An 18492-nucleotide genomic window follows, 5' to 3' on the forward strand; every position below is an offset into this window, starting at 1 on the left:
TGACTTAATTTTCATTTTATTAAAAATTTTTTTAAATGTTTTATTTATTTTTGAGAGAGGAAGAGAAAGAGGGTGAGTGAGCAAGCAGGGCAGGGACAGAGAGAGAGGGAGACACAGAATCCAAAGCAGGCTCCAGGCTCTGAGCTATCAGCACAGAGCCTGACACAGGGCTCAAACTCACGAGCAGTGAGATCATGACCTGAGACGAAGTCGGACGCTTAACCAAATGAACCGCCCAGGTGCCGTGAGACTTTATTTTTAGGTAATCTCTACACCCAACACCCAGCTCGAACTCACAACCCAGAGATCAAGAGCGGCACACTCCACTGAGACAGTCGGGTGCCCCAATTCTCTCTTTTAAATTTGTTACCAACAGATTATTCAAGACAATACTACTTATCAAGCTATTTGTTAGAAAACTCTGCAGTCCTGTTCTTACAGGTAGGGGCTGCTTTCCTACCACAGCACTGAGTCACCGTGGCCCGTGGATAGGTGGATTCCTCCAACAGTAGGGCTGCTGCCATATTTGTTTGTAATAAATAAAACACTCCCACGCATTTTTGCCATATGAAAGAAATGGACTACCATTTGGTGAAGGGCAGAATTTGCAGTGAAGCTGGCCTCATTCATTTCTTCCACTAGCTCCAGTTCTAATGCCAAATTATTACTAATTAAAAGATTTAAATATTGAAATAGAAAATAGAATTATTATGAACACCACTACTGTTCAAAAAAATTGGGAAAAAACACAAACACAAAAAAGTTCAAAGTCAATCTCAGAAAATGAGTAAGTACATGAGATCTAAGGTCAGTGGGCTAAGGCCAAAATTTGGAACAAGTTTTTTTTTAACCTCTCTGGGCCAAGCTTTGATTTCTTTATCCATAAAGGAAGGGGTAAAAATAATACCTAGCCCTAGTGCTGGGATAGTTCAATGAAATAATTTATAAAGAACCTATGAATAATAAATCACTGTTTTCCAGAATAACCATCCCAGACAACCTATGCTATTTCTGTTTTATGAAGACCTTCCCTGATTTTTCCCTCAACTGAATGTTGGGGCAAAATATCTATTCTAGTAATAAAATGTGTTATGACAACTCTAAGATTACCAGGAATGGCTTTCCTCCTACACAACTGTATGTTTAGAAGGAAAAATAAAGAAATTGGCTTCCATGTGACTGACTCCATAATGTATCTGTACAGGTAGTTTGTGACTAATGACATTAAAGAACAGGGACCTCTAAAAAAAAAAAAAAGAAAAGAAAGAAAGAAAGAACGAACGAACTGGGACCTCTGTGAACTTGGAGCCGGGGTCTTGCTCCCCCGACCTCCCTCCATCTCGACCCTCTCCAAGTGTCAACTTACTTTTTCTCCCCCTGAAAAGGAAAATATTTCTATGCATATATTTAAACCTTTAAATATAATTTTGGTCAGTTAGCCATTTAACAACCACTGGAATAAAATTTTCTTCTCTCATTCATTTTTAACCTACACTGGTAAGGCACATGTCACATTTTTTTCTGTATCTTTATCTCTACTATGAAAGAATACCCTTAACTTTTTTTAAACATTTTTACACATGACATTTTGTTTTATTTTTATTTTATTTTTTCTTTCAGTTTATTTATTTATTTTTTTTAATTTTTTTTTTTAACATTTATTTATTTTTGAGACAGGGAGAGACAGCATGAATGGGGGAGGGTCAGAGAGAGAGGGAGACACAGAATGTGAAGCAGGCTCCAGGCTCTGAGCTGTCAGCACAGAGCCTGATGCGGGACTCGAACTCACGGACCACGAGATCATGACCTGAGCCAAAGTCGGATGCTTAACCGACTGAGCCACCCAGGCGCCCCGAGTTTATTTTTTTGAGAGAGAGAGAGCAAGCAGAGGAGGGACAAAGGGAGAGAGGGAGAGAGAGAATTTCAAGCAGGCTTTGTGCTGTTAGCACAGGCCAAGGTGTGGTCCAATGCCATGAACCATGAGATCATGACCTGAGCTGAAACCAACAGTTGGACTATCAACTGACTGAGCCACCCAGACGCCCCTTATTTTATTAAAAAAAATTTTTTTTAGACATTTTAATTCATTTTTGAGAGACAGGGACAGAGCGTGAGTCAGGGAAGGGCAGAGAGAGAGGGAAACACAGAATTCAAAGCAGGCTCCAGGCTCTGAGCGGTCAGCACAGAGCCTGATGCAGGGCTGGAACTCACGAATCAGAAGATCATGACCTGAGCCAAAGTTGGACGCTTAACCAACTTAGCCACCCATGTACCCCAAATGTTTGTTTATTTTTGAGAGAGAAAGAGAGAGGGAAAGAGCGTGTGCACACGTGGACGCGCTTGCCCATGCGTGAGAGGGGGAGGGGTAGAGAGCAAGGGAGTCAGAAGACCCAAAGCGGACTCTGCACTGACAGCAGAGAGCCCTATGTGGGACTCACAAACTCACAAACCAAGAGATCATGACCTGAGCCAAAGCTGGACGCTTAAGTGTCTGAGCCACCCAGGCGCCCCTAACTTTTGTTTAATTAAAATATCCTTTCCAATATTATAATTAAGAAAACATTTAAATTTAATAGATGTTCATGATAGAAAGAAAGAAAGAAAGAAAGAAAGAAAGAAAGAAAGAAAGGGAAAGAAGGAAAGAAAAGAAAGAACCCCAACAAAGTTAAAGAAACATGCTCAGATAAAGGAAAAACCGAGAGCCAGAAGCAAATCAAAATTAAATATTTTTTTAGTTTGCTGGAAGCTCAAGATTAATAATTCACTTTAAAGAATTTTTTTCATCATTGGAGACTTTATACAGTACATCTTTTTTCAGCAGGAGTGGGAAGTTAGGGGGAGGCTAGCAGGGGGAAAAAACCACACACATACACGTGTAAGAGCTGCTGGGAGCATTTATAGCACCAAAGTAGCAGCACTCTCTGAACTGTACAGAACAATGGGGGAGTGGTGATGGTGGTGGTGGTATAACAAATATCTAATAAATCTTTTGCCTAAAATAGGAAATCTTTCTTCAGCATACTTGATTTCTCTGGTGTCAGAATTCTAAGCACCTACAATCCCTGAAGGAATGGGACTCTATAATTATTCTGCCAGACTCTATAGTAGAATACATTAAGGAAAAAGTCTCAGTCATTGTGACAGGTGGTAATGACAGAACAGATAAGAGACCAACAGAAAAGAATGGAGATCACTCACATAAAGGATCACCTGATTTATAACAAAGCCTCACCAAAATACAGTGAGGAAAGGTCAGCCTTATGCACAAATGGTCCTGGGTCAACGGGATACCCCATAGAGAAACATGACACTTGACATATAACAATTCAGGTAGATTATAGGTCTAAAATATAAAAGATAAAGACCAAGATGTCCATCGACTATAGAAGGGATAAATCATGTAATAATCACACAATGAAATATCACACAGCAGGAAAAAAGGTAAATTACTCCTATGCAACAATACAGATGAAACCCATAGGTATAGTTGTGAAAAACGTTGAACAGGAAACAGGAAATACAGTATAATTCCATTTACATAAAATGTAAGAGTAAGCAAAAGGATGGTAATAAAAGTCAGAAGAGTGGCTATCAGTGGCATGAAGTATGTATTTTGAGGGAGTTCAAGAAAGTATTCTGAGGTGTTGTAAATATTTTATATCATGATTCATGTAATGATTATCTGAGTATACGCATAATTAGAAGTTCACCACACTGTACACTTAAGATGTATGGAATTTACCATACACATGTTATACCTCAACTTAAAAAAATCTCTATTGGGGGCTCCTGGGTGGCTCAGTCGGTTAAGCGTCCGACTTCGGCTCAGGTCATGATCTCGCGGTTCGTGAGTTCAAGCCCCGCGTCAGGCTCTGTGCTGATGGCTCAGAGCCTGGAGCCTGTTTCAGATTCTGTGTCTCCCTCTCTCTCTGACCCTCCCCCATTCATGCTCTGTCTCTCTCTGTCTCAAAAATAAATAAACGTTAAAAAATTAAAAAAAAATCTCTATTGGATTTAGTAAACTATAATAAATGAGTAATAGCACTAAAAAATTATTTGCAGGCATATCAAGAAACAGGACCGAGAGAAAAAACAGACAACAGAAGCAAACATGTAAGTCAGGGGTTGGCAAACTGTTTCTACAAAGGACCAGACAGTAACTATTTTAGATTTTGAAGGCTACAGAGAGTTTCTGCTACGTATTCTTCTATTTCTAAAAAATCTTTTAAAAATGTAAAAACCACTTTTAGCTTATGGTTTATATGAAAACAGGCTTTAGGTTGGATTCGGCCCATAGGACATAGTTTGCTAACCTCTACTACAGGTAATTCAGATTTCAGACTAATCAAATGAAGATGTTAAAGAATCACTGTTAACATGTTCAAGACGATATAAGACAAGTGGGAAATTTCACAAGAGAACTATAATCTAAAAAGGGTCAAATGGAAATTCTAGAACCGGAAAGCACAATCCCTAAAATCAAGAGCTCAAGAGATGAGTTATCAACACATTTTATTGGCATTTTCCTTTTTCCTTTTTAAACAGGTTTCAATTGCTAAAGGAAGAGACCAAATGATACACAAAAACCATGGGAGAAATATGAGACAGTGAAAAGGATTGGTACCATGTAATTACAGTCCCAGAGGAAAGAAGAATGGGACAAAAGCCAAAAGGGAAAAGATGGCGGCCATGAATATTCCAAAACAAATAAAAGACCTGTAGCTGCAGACTCAAGAAACACTATGACACGTAGGCAGCAATAAGTACAAAGACAAGTATACACAACTCACAGTAACGCGTATAAAAATCGATGAAAATAAATCTTCAAAACAGAGAAAAGACACAGAGCAAACTAAAATTGTTGCTGACACCTCAAAGGAAGAGACAGAAGCCAGAAAGAGACAGAAGCCAGAGACAATGGCAAGCCATCTTCAAAGTGTTTAAAAAAAAAAAAAAAAGATTTTGCTGATCTAGAAATCCATTTCCATAACATGTCTTTAAAAAATCTTTCCACGTCTTTTAAAAAAATAAAGAAAAAATAGGTGCACCTGTGTGGCTGAGTTAAGCATCCAACTTCGGCTCAGCTCATGATCTCACAGTCCATGACTTTGAGACTGGCATCAGGCTCGGTGCTGAAAGCTCACAGCCTGGAGCCTGCTTTGCCTCTCTCTTCTGCCTCTCTCTGCCCCTCCCTCCCCCCTCTCTTTCTCTCAAAAAAATAAACATTTAAACAAATCTTAAAGAAAAAATAAATGTAGATAAATTATTAGATAAATAAAAAACCAAAATGATTCATCAGCAGCAGACTTTACTTAAAAAGGAATAAAAATGAGTTTTTTAAGAATTAGGAAACTGATGGGGCGCCTGGGTGGCTCAGTCAGTTGAGCGTGCGACTTTGGCTCAGGTTATGATCTCACGGTTCGGGAGTTCGAGCCCTGCGTCAGGCTCTGTGCTGACAGCTCAGAACCTGGAGCCTGCTTCAGATTCTGTGTCCCCCTCTCTCCCCGCCCCACCCCTGCTTGTGCTCTGTCTCTCTCTGTCTTTCAAAAATGAATAAACATAAAAAAAAAAAAGAGTTAGGAAACTGATCCTAGACAAAAGCAAGAAAATGCATGAAAGAAAAAAAAGCAACATAAAAGGTTAAAATGTATAGGAAAATCTAAATGACTATTAACTCTATAATAATAATGATGATGATAATGATGACGTCTTGTGAGTTTAAAATATAGGTGGCATTAATGACCACCACGTATCTACAATCCAATTCCTTTAGGATCCTTTCTCTGGTGCCTTCTGCTTCCCCTTCAGAGATAACCACTATTTTGAATTTTATGTTTTTCATTCCTTCAGTTCTCTATTTTAACCACACATGCACATTCCTCTAAATAACTTCAGTTTTGCTTTTCAATTTATATGAACAGAATCAACCTGTATGCATCTTGTATACACAGTTTATATTTTTTGTAATTTTTGCTTGACATTATGTTTGTGCAACAGCAGTGAAAATATCCTTCAGGAATAAGGTGAGACAAAGGCATTCTCAGATGACAGAAAATTAAAAGACGTTATTACCTACAGAACGAACTGCTCTAAAAGAAATGCTAAAATCTAAAGGGAAATAATACCAGAGAGAAACTTGGAACTTCAGGACTGAAGGAAGAGAATAAAAAAAGGCAAATAAAAAAATATTTTTCTCTTTTTATATTTAAAGTGGGTTTCTTGTAGACAGCATACAATTTGGTTTTGTATTAAAAAAAAAAATCCAACCTGATAATCTGTCATACATATAATATATACATATGAATATTGGTAACAAAAATTATAACATTACGTGGTAGAGATTTCAATGTATGTAGATGTAATATATACAACCACTATAGAGGGGGAGAATTAAGTGAACTATAAGGTTATTAAGTTTTCTGCACTTTATTTGAAGTGATAAATTATTAACTCTAAGAAGGCTGTGAAATAAATATTAGGTATATAAATCATAATCCCTAGAGTAAACACTAAGAGAGAGGAAGAAAGCCAAATACTCAACAGAAAAATTAAAATAATTTTTATTTAAAAATTCTAAGTAATTCAAGTAAATTCAATAATTCTAAGTAAACTCAAATAATTTCTATTAAAAAAATTTTTTTTTAACATTTATTCAGTTTTGAGAGACAGGGAGACACAGAATCCGAAGCAGGCTTCAGGCTCTGAGCTGTCAGCACAGAGCCTGACGCGGGGTTCGAACTCACAAACCACGAGATCATGACCTGGGCCAAAAAGTCAGAGGCCCAACCAACTGAGCCACCGAGGCACTGCAGTAAATTCAAATAATTTTTTAAAAGGGAGGCAATGGGAAAATGAAAAACAAAACCAAAAGGGGACAGATAGTAAATAAAAAAATAGTACATATAAATCCAGCCAAACCAATAGTAATTAAATTCAAATGCTAAAAACACACCAATTAGAAAGGTAGAGATTACGATATTGGCTGTTTTGTTAAACAAAACAAAAACAAAACCTAACTATACACTGTCTACCAGAAGCCCACTTTAAATATAGAACAGAACAGAATAAGATAGAAGTAAAGGGATGGAGACATATCACTAATCAAAAAAAGCTGGAGTGGCTACATTAATTAATATCAGACAATGTACTTTAAAATAAGAAATATTACCAGAGATAAAGACAGAAATTACATATGGATAAAGTGGTCAGTTGCCAAAAAACAAAAAAGGTAACAATTCTAAATGTGTATGCACCTAAAACAGATCTTCAAAACATATAAAGCAAAACTGATAAAACTAAAGGAGACATAGATAAATCCAAAATTATACTTGGAGACTTCAATGTTTTCCCTTTCAATCATGAACAGAACAAGCAGAACAGAAATTCAGCAAGGATGTAAAAGACTTGAACAACACTAATACTTTCACCTAATTCACATTTATAGAACACTCAGCCCAACTATAGCAGAATAAACGTTATTTTTAGTGCACATGGAACATTCACTAAAACTGGATCATATTGTGGGCCATGACACAAACTTTAACAAATTTTAAAGTATGTTCTCTGACCATGATGGAATTAAAATAAAAATCAGTAATAGAAAAATATGTGGAAAATCCCCAAATATTTGGAAGTTAAGCGAAAATTTCTAAGTAACACAAGTCAAAGATGAAATCACAAGGAAAACTAGAAAATATTTTAATAAAATGAAAATGAAAACACAACATAGCAAAACCTGGGGGATGTATCAGTAAGTATTTAGAGGGAACTGACAGCATTAAATGCACTTAAAAAAGGTAATCTCTCAAATCAATGGTCTAACCTTTTGTGTTAAGGAAACTAGAAAACAAATTAAACCCCTCAAAAAAAGCAGAAGAAAGGAAACAATAAGGAGAATAAATCAAAGAAATAAAAAACAAAACCAATAGAGAAAATCAATAAAGCCAAAAGGTGACTTTTTAAAAAGATAACACTGATAGACCTCTAGCCAATAGAGGTAAAATAGAAGATACCAATATAAAGAGTGCAAACAGTGACATCATTACAGTTCCCACAGATACTGAAGGGATAATAAAGGAATATTACAAATAACTTTTGTCCTTAGAGAGCTTAAATGGAATAATTCCTTGAAAGGCACAAACTTTCCAAAGCTTCTTCAAGACACACAACCAAAAAAGATACAATTCAGTTACCTTATTATATGTTTAATTTGTAGCAAGATACTACTCTCCAGCGTAATGTTCAAAGCACTTATTAGGTACTTATTGAACTCCTCAAAGAACATTTCATTCCCTTCTTCGTACTTTCCATAGTTCTTTGAGTATTCCTTCTGAATGCAGTGATTGGTCAAATGGCAGGTTTTGTCTTGGAAATTATCAACATGATATGGTTCTGAAGCAGTCCGAAGCACACCCTCTTTGTAGAGGTAGATATTATACTGATGATCCACTAAGACCCAGCTTCTGCAAGTCAATGAAAACAATTTTATTCAAAGTTTCTCCACAGTATATACATCATCCCCATTCCTTACCTTTTTTGGAGGGATGTAGAGGAAGGAGGTAGATTCTAAAATTATATCAGGAAAGCCATAGCCAAGATAGCAGATTATGAATCTGCTATTAGCTAAGAGAGCAGATTATGACATAAATGACAAGAAGACTTTGATCAGTTCAAAAGATACAGCATTTTAAAGAGATCCAGATGGGCTGGGTCCTAAGGCTTATCCATGAAACCTCCATTTGCCATGTTTGCTCTATTAGTAATCTTAAGAGGAAGACTGTTCACCCTGAAGCTGATCTGACACAGGACTGGTGTTGAAGAAGAGCAAGTCATTACAAAGGCATCAAGAAGACAGAGTCCTCAATGAGGAAATGTCAGCAAGGCCACAGGAAGGCTGGGGACAGGGCTGTTTAAAGCACGATACAACCTCTTACTCTATGCCAGGCCCATTGCTCAGAAAGTTAAAATCCAAAAACCTAAGGTGTGTTTATGAAATTCTTAAAAAATAGGACACAAATAATGAAGTAAGAACATTATTATTTTGTTGTGTCTTAATTATGAGTTGTATGTACATCTCACAGCTTTGTCCATAAGCAAGCCCCATACATTTAGACTCTCTTCTTTGGAGCCACAAGTCATTTTGATTAAAGAAAACATACAAAAAAGAGAAATCCATAATTTTAGTAACATTTCTACAAAGAAAAGAGAAATACTAAAGGAAAAACAGAAAATTAGATACAGAACCTCAGTTCTATTAAGCTGTGCTCAATTTTGGCTACTTATGAAACATGGTCAAATACTTCCTTACATTCCATGTTACCCTCCTCATCACCCACCCCTGCATTATTTTCACCTCAGTAACAAAAACTCCAGACACTGATGCATTACCGAATGTCAAATTTGCGGTGACCTGGCTCCAGAAGCAGAGGGTGCTCAAGGTATTTCTGGATCACATGCACCTGACCCTGGTTGTCAATGAAATCCAGAAGTTCTGAAGCCTCCGAGGAGATGAGGATACCTTCACCTAACAGGGCAAAATTGTAACAGAAATCAGTCAAGTTCATCCCAAGAGTTAAAGCTCTCTACAAAGCCAGCGGGGAGATACTGGGAGAAAACTGGAAGGAGGCTTCTACTGGCCTGCTCACTCTTCCTCTTCCATCCCTTCAGTCCCCCAAGTCTCTCACACTCTCCCCTCTGCCCATAAGGGCACCAGGGCTATCTACTTCCTTCTCCACATTGGACCATGAACACTAACTAATTTGACAGGCTCCAACCATGAAATTTCCATTTTTACAGACATTCAAAACATCCAAGCATCCTAAATAAATGCCACTCTACTGTTGGTCACTAGCTACCATGATCAAAACTTTAATAAACCCACCTCTCACTCTACAGCTTATAGAAATATCCAGAAGGTTAGAGCATAAACACACTTGTACAAGTCAATTCCCTATAGCATTGTAATAGGAAAAATTATATACGTGTAAAGTGTCTATCAACATTAAATAAATGTCCTTTCAACAGTTGTATTGAGATGCATATTACATACTATAAGATTTGCCCTTTTAATGTATACAATTCAATGGTTTTTCATATATCCAAGAGATTTGCAACCATCACTAACAATTTCAGAACATTTTCCTCACCTCCCCCCAAAAACCCATGTCCATTAGCAGTCACTTCCCATTCCTTCCTTACCCTATTCTCTGACAACCACTAATATACTTGATGTCTCTATGGATTTGCTTAGTCTAGATGATTCATATAAATGGAATCATAAGATATGTGGCCTTTGTGTCTGGCTTCTTCACTTAGCATAATGTCTTCAAGATTCATCCATATTGTAACATGTACCACTACTTCATTCTTCCTTTCGAGGACTTGGTAATATTCCATTGTATGGATATAGCATTTTTGTTCATCCATTCATCAACTGATGGACATTTGAGTTTTTTCCATTGTTGTCTGGTACTTATAAATAATGCTGTTATGAAGATCTTCATAGAAGTTTTTGTGTGGACATGGTTTCAATTCTTTCATGAATATACCTAGGAGTGAACAGTCAGGTCATATGGTAACTCTATGTTTAACTTTTTGAGAAACTGCCAAACTATTTTCCAAAACGTCCATGTCATTTTACATTCTCAATAGCAATATATGAGTATTTCAATTTTGTCACATCCTTGCCAACACTTTCTGTCTTCTTGATTATAGCCATCCTAGTGCGTATGAAGTGGTATCTCATTGCAGTTTTGATTTGCATTTCCCTAATGACTAACAACATTGAATGTGTTTTCATGTGCTTATTGGCCATTTGTATATCTTCTTTGGAGAAATGTCTGTTTAGTTTCTTTGCTCTTTTGTTAATTAGGTTGTTTTTGTTTTTGTTTTTTTTTTACTCTTATCCGAGTTCTTTACACATTCTGGATACAGGATATAGATCCACATTCTGGATCCATTATTACACGGATCCCTCAGTGTTGTTACAACTACTTCCTTCCTCATAACACCCTCCTGACAACTACTAATCTGTTCTCCATTTCCATAATTTTGTCTTTTCAATAATTTTATGTAAATACGATTATACAGTATGTGATCTCTGGGGATTGGTTTCTTTCATTCAGCATGATTCCCTGGAGATGCTTCTAAGTTGCTGCATGTATCAATAGTTCATTCCCTTTTATTGCTGAGTAATATTGCAAGGTATCAATTCACCACAGTTGGCTTAATCCTTCAGCTTTTTTTTTTTTTTTTTTTTAAATCATTCAGCCTCTGAAGGAATTTGAGTTGTTTCCAATTTGGGGCTATTACAAATAAAGCTGCTATGAACAATCATGTATAGATTTTTGCATGGATGTGAGTTTTTATTTTTCTTTCTCTTTCTTTCTCTTTCTTTTCTTTCTTTCTTTCTTCCTTTAAGTAGGCTCCACACCCAATGTGGGGTCAAACTCACGACCCTGAGATCAAGAGTCACACACTCCACCAAATGAGCCAGGCAGGCACCCCAACTTTTAATTTTTCTGGGACAAATGCCCAAGTGTGTGCAATTGCTAGGTTATATGGTTCTTACAGGTTTAGTTTTACAAGAAATCACCAAACTTTTTTCCATAGGGGCTGCACCATTTTACATTCCCACCAGCACTGTGTGATTGGTCTAGTTTCTCCTGACCCTTGCAGCATTTGCTGTCATTACCATTTATTTTAGTCATTTTAATAGGACTGTGGTGGTTTTAATTTGCATTTCCCTAATGGTTAATAATATTGAAAATCTTTTCATTTGTAATTTTTTATGTGCAGAGACTTTCAACGGTATGCATTCTCATGTCTTTTGCCTAGTTTCTTTTATTTATTTATTTTAATTTTATTTTGTTTAAATTTATATCCAAATTAGTTAGCATATAGTGCAACAATGATTTCAGGAGTAGATTCCTTAGTGCCCCTTACCCGTTTAGCCCATCCCCCCTCCCACAACCCCTCCAGCAACCCTCAGTTTGTTCTCCATATTTATGAGTCTCTTCTGTTTTGTCCCCCTCCCTGTTTGTATATTATTTTTGTTTCCCTTCCCTATATTCATCTGTTTTGTCTCTTAAAGTCCTCATATGAGTGAAGGCATATCATTTTTGTCTTTCTCTAACTAATTTCATTTAGCATAATACCCTCCAGTTCCATCCATGTAGTCACAAATGGCAAGATTTCATTCTTTTTGATTGCTGAGTAATACTCCATTGTGTGTGTGTATATATATATATATATATATATATATATATATATATATATATACACTACATCTTCTTTATCCATTCATCCATTGATAGACATTTGGGCTCTTTCCATACTTTGGCTATTGTTGATAGTGCTGCTATAAACGTGGGGGTGCATGTGTCCCTTCAAAACAGCACACCTGTAACCCATGGATAAATGTCTAGTAGCGCAATTGCTGGGTCGTAGGGTAGTCCTATTTTAGTTTTTTGAGGAACCTCCATACTGTTTTCCAGAGTGGCTGCACCAGCTTGCATTCCCACCAACAATGCAAAAGAAATCCTCTTTCTCTGCATCCTCACCAACATCTGTTGTTGCCTGAGTTGTTAATGTTAGCCATTCTGACAGGTGTGAGGTGGTATCTCATTGTGGTTTTGATTTGTATTTCCCTGATGATGAGTGATGTTGAGCATTTTTTCATGTGTCAGTTGGCCATCTGGATGTCTTCCTGGGAGAAGTGTCTATTCATGTCTTTTGCCCATTTCTTCACTGGATTATTTGTTTTTTGGGTGTTGAGTTTGATAACTTTTTTATAGATTTTGGATACTAACCCTTTATCTGATATGTCATTTGCAAATATCCTCTCCCATTCTGTCAGTTTCTTTCGCCTATTTTCTAATTGGATTCTTTTTATTTTTTTAACTGCTGAGTTTTAAAAGTCATTTATATACTCTAGATATATCCTTTGTCAGATATGTGGTTTGAAGATACCTTCTCCAAGCCTATAGCTTATATTTTCATCCTCTTTAATAGGGCCTTCACAGAGCTAAACAACCTCAGTTTGTTGAGATTTAACTTATCAACTTTTACTTTTATGGTCATATATGTGATATCAAGATTAAGAACTCTTTGCCCAGCCCTATCTCCTATTTATTTTCCTGAAAAAAATTTTATAGTTCTATACTTTACATTTAAGTCCACAAATCCATTTTGCATTAGTTTTCGTGTAAGGTGTGAGGTTAAGGTGGAAGTTCATTGTTTTTTGTTTTAGGGATATCCATCTGCTCCAGCACCATTTGTTGAAAAGTCTATCCTTCCTCTATGGAACTGCTTTTGCACCTTTGTTAAAAATGAGGTGGGCTTGGGGTGTGGTTAAGCGTCCAACTTCAGCTCAGGTCATGATTTCATGGTTCGAGGGTTTGAGCCCCACATCAGGCTCTTTGATGACAGCTCAGAGCCTGGAGCCTGCTTCAGATTCTGTGTCTCTTCCCCTGCTCTCTGCCCCTCCTCCACTCATGCTCTGTCTCTCTGTCTCAAAAATAAATAAAACATTCCAAAAATATTTTAAATAAAAAATGAGGAGGGCATATATCTGGGGTTTATTTCTGAGTTCGCTCTTCCACAGATTCAATGTTTCTGTCCCCTCACCAATACCACAGTGTAGTGATTTCTGTAGCCATATAGTATGCTTTAATACCAGATACAATGACTCTTCCCATTCAATTCTTCTTTTTCAAAATCGTTTAAGCTACTCTAAGGCTTGTGCTTTTCCATATGAATTTTAGAAGAAGCTTTATGTATACACAAAAACCTGGCTGAGGTCTTGATAGCAATCATAGTAATCATATTAAATCTACAGATCAATTTAGGGTGAACTGACATCTTTACTATGTTGAACTTTGCAATCCATGAACATGGTATATCTGTCCATTTATTTAGGTCCTTTTTGACCTCTTTCACAGTTGTTTTGTAATTTCTTTCTGTTTCATCTCCCTCAGGAACCATACTCAGATATCCTGGTTCCTCTTTATTTCCACTTGCCAGTTTTTTAGTATAGAACTTAGTCTCTTCTCTTCACTTCTTCTAAAATAGTTATCCTAAAACACCCCTTCCTACTAATGCCCTGAAACTGTATCACCTTTGATGCCTTGCTCTCCATAATCTGCTCACATTCCCTTCTATCTGTCCCAACTTTGTTTTCCTTATGCTATTCCTTATGTAAATTATTTCTTATTGAAAAAGGAATATACCTAATGCTGATAGGTGGGGAAAATAAAGGAAGAAGGTAGAAAGATACATTTTGATAACTTTAAAAACTATTATCATTGCAAAAAACATGGCATTAAAGTGAAATAGAAAAGTTACCTATAGTCTTACTTCCTAATTATTTTTATCTTTTAATATTATCTTCCTTTCCATAAGAGTGAAGACTGGCTCAATCACAGTGAACTCACCTTAAACTGTCAATTTTTTTCACGTAATATTGTCAGTGCTTTCACTGTTTCTACATTAACATCACAATTACGTCAGTAGCTGAAAAATATCCCATTGTGTGGATATAAAAAATTACACATTTATTTGCTGATTGTTGGACAGTGGGATTGTTTCTAAGTAACACTTTGCTATTACAGGTCACATAATAAATCACTCTTGTTTCTTTTAAAATATTTTCCTGAAGTTAAGTTTTCGGGAATGAGATTAGTGGGCCAAAGCCTATGCATTCTTTATGGCTCTTCCTCTGTATTATCTTATTACTTTTTCAAAAGTCTGTGTATCACCACTAAAAGGAAGCAGTTCATAACAAACTTTCAGCAACAGTATGACTGAAGGTTTTTATTTTATAGGTATAAAATGATACATAAAATCTACATTTATTTTGTAAGTGTTGGATACCAGTGTAGCATGTTTCCATGTTTCATTAACTGTATTTCTAATGTTATTTCTTTATATCCTCACTAACTAAACCTGGAGAAATTATGAAGAAACTCGGGAATTCTTTTTTTTTTATTTATAAATTTTTTTTTAACGTTTATTTATTTTTGAGACAGAGAGATACAGAGCATGAACAGGGGAGGGGCAAAGAGAGAGGGAGACACAGAATTGGAAGCAGGCTCCAGGCTCCGAGCCATCAGCCCAGAGCCCGATGCGGGGCTCGAACTCACAGACCACGAGATCGTGACCTGAGCCAAAGTCGGACGCTCAACCGACTGAGCCACCCAGGCACCGCTGGAATTCTTTAAAAAGTTTTAAGGTGATAGTCTTTTTTCTTCTTTGTTCTCATCTCAACTATTTATCTGGAAATAGATGCATCTCTAGCCTTCTACTACACTGGGTCCGTGAGGGCAAGAGATCAGGTCTATTTTATCATCAATGTATCTCCAAACACTCATGACTTCATTCGTTTGTTCATTCATCACTCAATACAGATACTGAACTTTTGCTGGGTTCCAGGTGCTGCCCCGGCACCAGGGAGACAGCACTGAACACAGATGTGACAGGGACTGCCTGTGCTTTAATAGGATCTGGGTCTGCTGTACTGTGTGTAGACTCTGGAGGGCGGCCAAGGGCAGGAGGACAGGGAGCAATGCTCCAGGTGAGTGGTGAAGGTGGCTACAATGCAAAATGTGTGGTGGGGTGGTGAACAGGAGGTCTTCATACTGGATATAGTGTGAAGGTTGAGTCAACTATTCCCAGCATCTGATACATACTCAATATTTGTTTAACAAGAATATAAGACATTCATTCATCCTAATGGTTTAATTTTGTTACCAAACAAAACAAATGCATACCACTTATCTCAACTTCTCAAGCAAGATTTCTTCTTTGTTTGGCATTCTATTCTCTTTTTACCACTCCCTGATGCTGACCACGACTCCATGTCTTGTCTTGGTGAGGGTCCAGGTACCACCCAGGTAGGATCACTGCCATGACCTGACATGTCCTTCGCCAAAGGCCCTGCCTTACTCCTGGTTCTCACTCCAGCTAAGGCTCCATTGTAAGGATACAGGATATCCTTACAATGGCCATTATGACTCAAGCCCAAATCCACAGAAGGAGTATGGAGTACTGCAAATGTCTATTTCCTCTTCCAATTTCCCCATTTATCATTAGAACCAAGCTACTAGGATTGGTATTTGAGAAGAGGTCACAAGAGGGGAGAGAGAAGTAGGTGAGGTACCTGGCTTGTGGCAAGAGTCCAACTCTCCCACTTTCAGGAGATTCCAGGTGATGCCCTCCTGTCTCATGGTTGGTGGAAAAGAAGGTGAGGTCCACTGGACCGGGAATAGAAATGAATACCAATGGCCAGATGGTCTTCCAAGGCAATAAAAGAAGAATTAAGTTCAAAATGGAATGGTTTTAAAAGGAGCATATGATGGTAGCTACAGAGATAGACTGTGTTTATGTGTTCATTACATTGGGAACAGCCTGTATTTTGAGCCTGAGTCAATATTCTAAATCTCATTCCTTCTATGCATTCATTCAACACATATTTACTGAGTGCCTCTGGGGAGGGTACAGAGATGAACAAGACAGAATGTCTGTGTTTACATGGAGCTTATGGTAGGATAGAGGAGACGAGCAGATAAACATATGTAATATAGTGCTGGGGAGAGGTTAGTACAAGGATAAAAAAATAAAGCAAGGCAAAGGACAGAGAGCAATGGACATACAAGCTATTTTAGAAAAAAAAGGCTTCTCTGACAAGGTAACATTTGAGCTGAAAGAAATAGAAAATAATCGATAAGCACATTCAAGATACACAGACAAATTTAGAGTATTTGTAGGACTCTAGGCAGGCATGGTTATAGAACAGTGAATGAGGCAAAGAACAGAGATGGGACCAGAGATACAAGCAAATGTCAAATGGTGTCGGCTACCATCAGCAGTCTGGAGCTTATCTGAACTGCACTGGGAAGCCAGCTGGTCAGTCTTGAGCAGGGAGTAAAATGATTAGATTTGTGTTTTTAGATACCACTCTCTCTTAGAGGAGAACTGGCTGGGACCAGGCACAGCAGTTACACAGCCCAGAGACAATAATAGTTTTAACTTCAAGTAAGAGCAGTAGAAATGGCAAGAAAAAGTCTAATTCAGAATGTGCTTTGAAGGTAGAGCTAACAAGACTTGCTGATGCATTAGGTATGGATTATAAAGAAAAGAGCAGTCAAGGAGGAACCCTAGGTTTGGGGCTTCGGAGACTAGGTGAGGAGTGGGATCACATACTATGTGGGAAGACTGAAAAGAGGGGTAGGCTGGGGTGGGTTAAGCTGGGCAGGAAACGAAGAGTTCTGTACCAGACATGTTACATTTGAAATGCCCTCCACACTGGATCTGGAGCATAAAGGGAAATATTTTGGCTGGAGGTATACGTTTAGAAGTCATCAGTACCTAGATAAATATTTAAAACTATGTAACTAGACATGGTCTCCACCCTTGAGCATTCAGATTAGAACAGTCATTCACCTAAAGATATCATTGAATTCTGCACAATAGAACAAAGCGCATAGGAACCTACAGGAAAGAAAGAAGGGCACAGCAATGCCAACTCACCTTTGGCACCAGCTGATGACTTTGCAATCCAAACATTGCCTTCTCCCTCTTCCTTCTTTCTGTTGTAAGAAGCCAGGAAGAATTCCCTTTCATCTGTCCTTGAGCTATGGATCGGTGGGTGGATTCCATTCTGTGCTGGGGCAACTGGGGTCTTGAGATTAGTTGGGTAAATCACATAGGACTCTGGAAACCATGTGCAGGACTCAGCCAGGTCTGGGCTCGTCTTGATTAGCCTGACAGATGACAGAGGGTCAGTCTCCCTTCTTAGTACACCCTGCCACTGCATTCAGAAAAGCCAGTGCTTTCCCCCAGAGCTTGTCAGGAGGCAGGGCAATACCAGAGCCAGGAGCTGGTTTCTTTATCCCACTCTGCTCTTGGCCTCCCTGAGCAGACCCGTAAGACACTATTGGGCAGCACATAGCTACTACCTGCAGCCCTTAAGGCATGTTCCAAATAGTTAAACAGGAGCTTAATGTCTAGAACTTTAGCTCCTCTTATTTGTTTACTTTAAAAGCAGTATTTAACTAGATTATCTTTCACTTTTTTAAAGTTTATTTATTTATTTTGAGAGAGACAGAAACAGTGTGAGTAGGGGCCGGGCAGGGAGGGAGAGAGAATCCCAAGCAGGCTCCACGCTGCCAGCACAAAGACTGACACAGGGCTCAAACTCATGAAACCTCCAGATCGTGACCTGAGTGGAAACCAAGAATCAGACGCTTAACTGAATGAGCCAAGAAGGCGCCCTCAGAACTTCAGCTGTTTTTAAAATGCGTCTCTAGGGGTGCCTGGGTGGCGTAGTTGCTGAAGCGTCTGACTTCGGCTCAGGTCATGATCTTACGGTCCGTGGGTTCGAGCCCCACGTCGGGCTCTGTGCTGACAGCTCAGAGCCTGGAGCCTGCTTCATTCTGTCTCCGTCTCTCTGCTCCTCCCCTGCTCACACTCTGTCTGTCTCTCTCTCTCTCAAAA

The 18492-nt window shown here is 38.1% G+C and overlaps 1 protein-coding gene across 2 annotated transcripts in view; it reads right to left on the bottom strand.

The window, feature by feature from the left end:
* TTL (tubulin tyrosine ligase) overlaps window positions 1–18492 on the bottom strand; it is a 38611-nt gene that overhangs the window by 6686 nt on the left and 13433 nt on the right. For both annotated transcript variants that reach the window (XM_027033738.2, XM_027033736.2), the window contains exons 3-5: window positions 17527–17759; window positions 9388–9523; window positions 8193–8462 (exon numbers count right to left, since the gene is read on the bottom strand). In XM_027033738.2, the coding sequence (XP_026889539.1) occupies window positions 8193–8462; window positions 9388–9523; window positions 17527–17759 (639 nt within the window). The remainder of the gene's footprint in view (window positions 1–8192; window positions 8463–9387; window positions 9524–17526; window positions 17760–18492) is intronic.

This window comes from Acinonyx jubatus, chromosome A3 (assembly GCF_027475565.1).
Source record: "Acinonyx jubatus isolate Ajub_Pintada_27869175 chromosome A3, VMU_Ajub_asm_v1.0, whole genome shotgun sequence".
NCBI classification, from domain to species: domain Eukaryota; kingdom Metazoa; phylum Chordata; class Mammalia; order Carnivora; family Felidae; genus Acinonyx; species Acinonyx jubatus.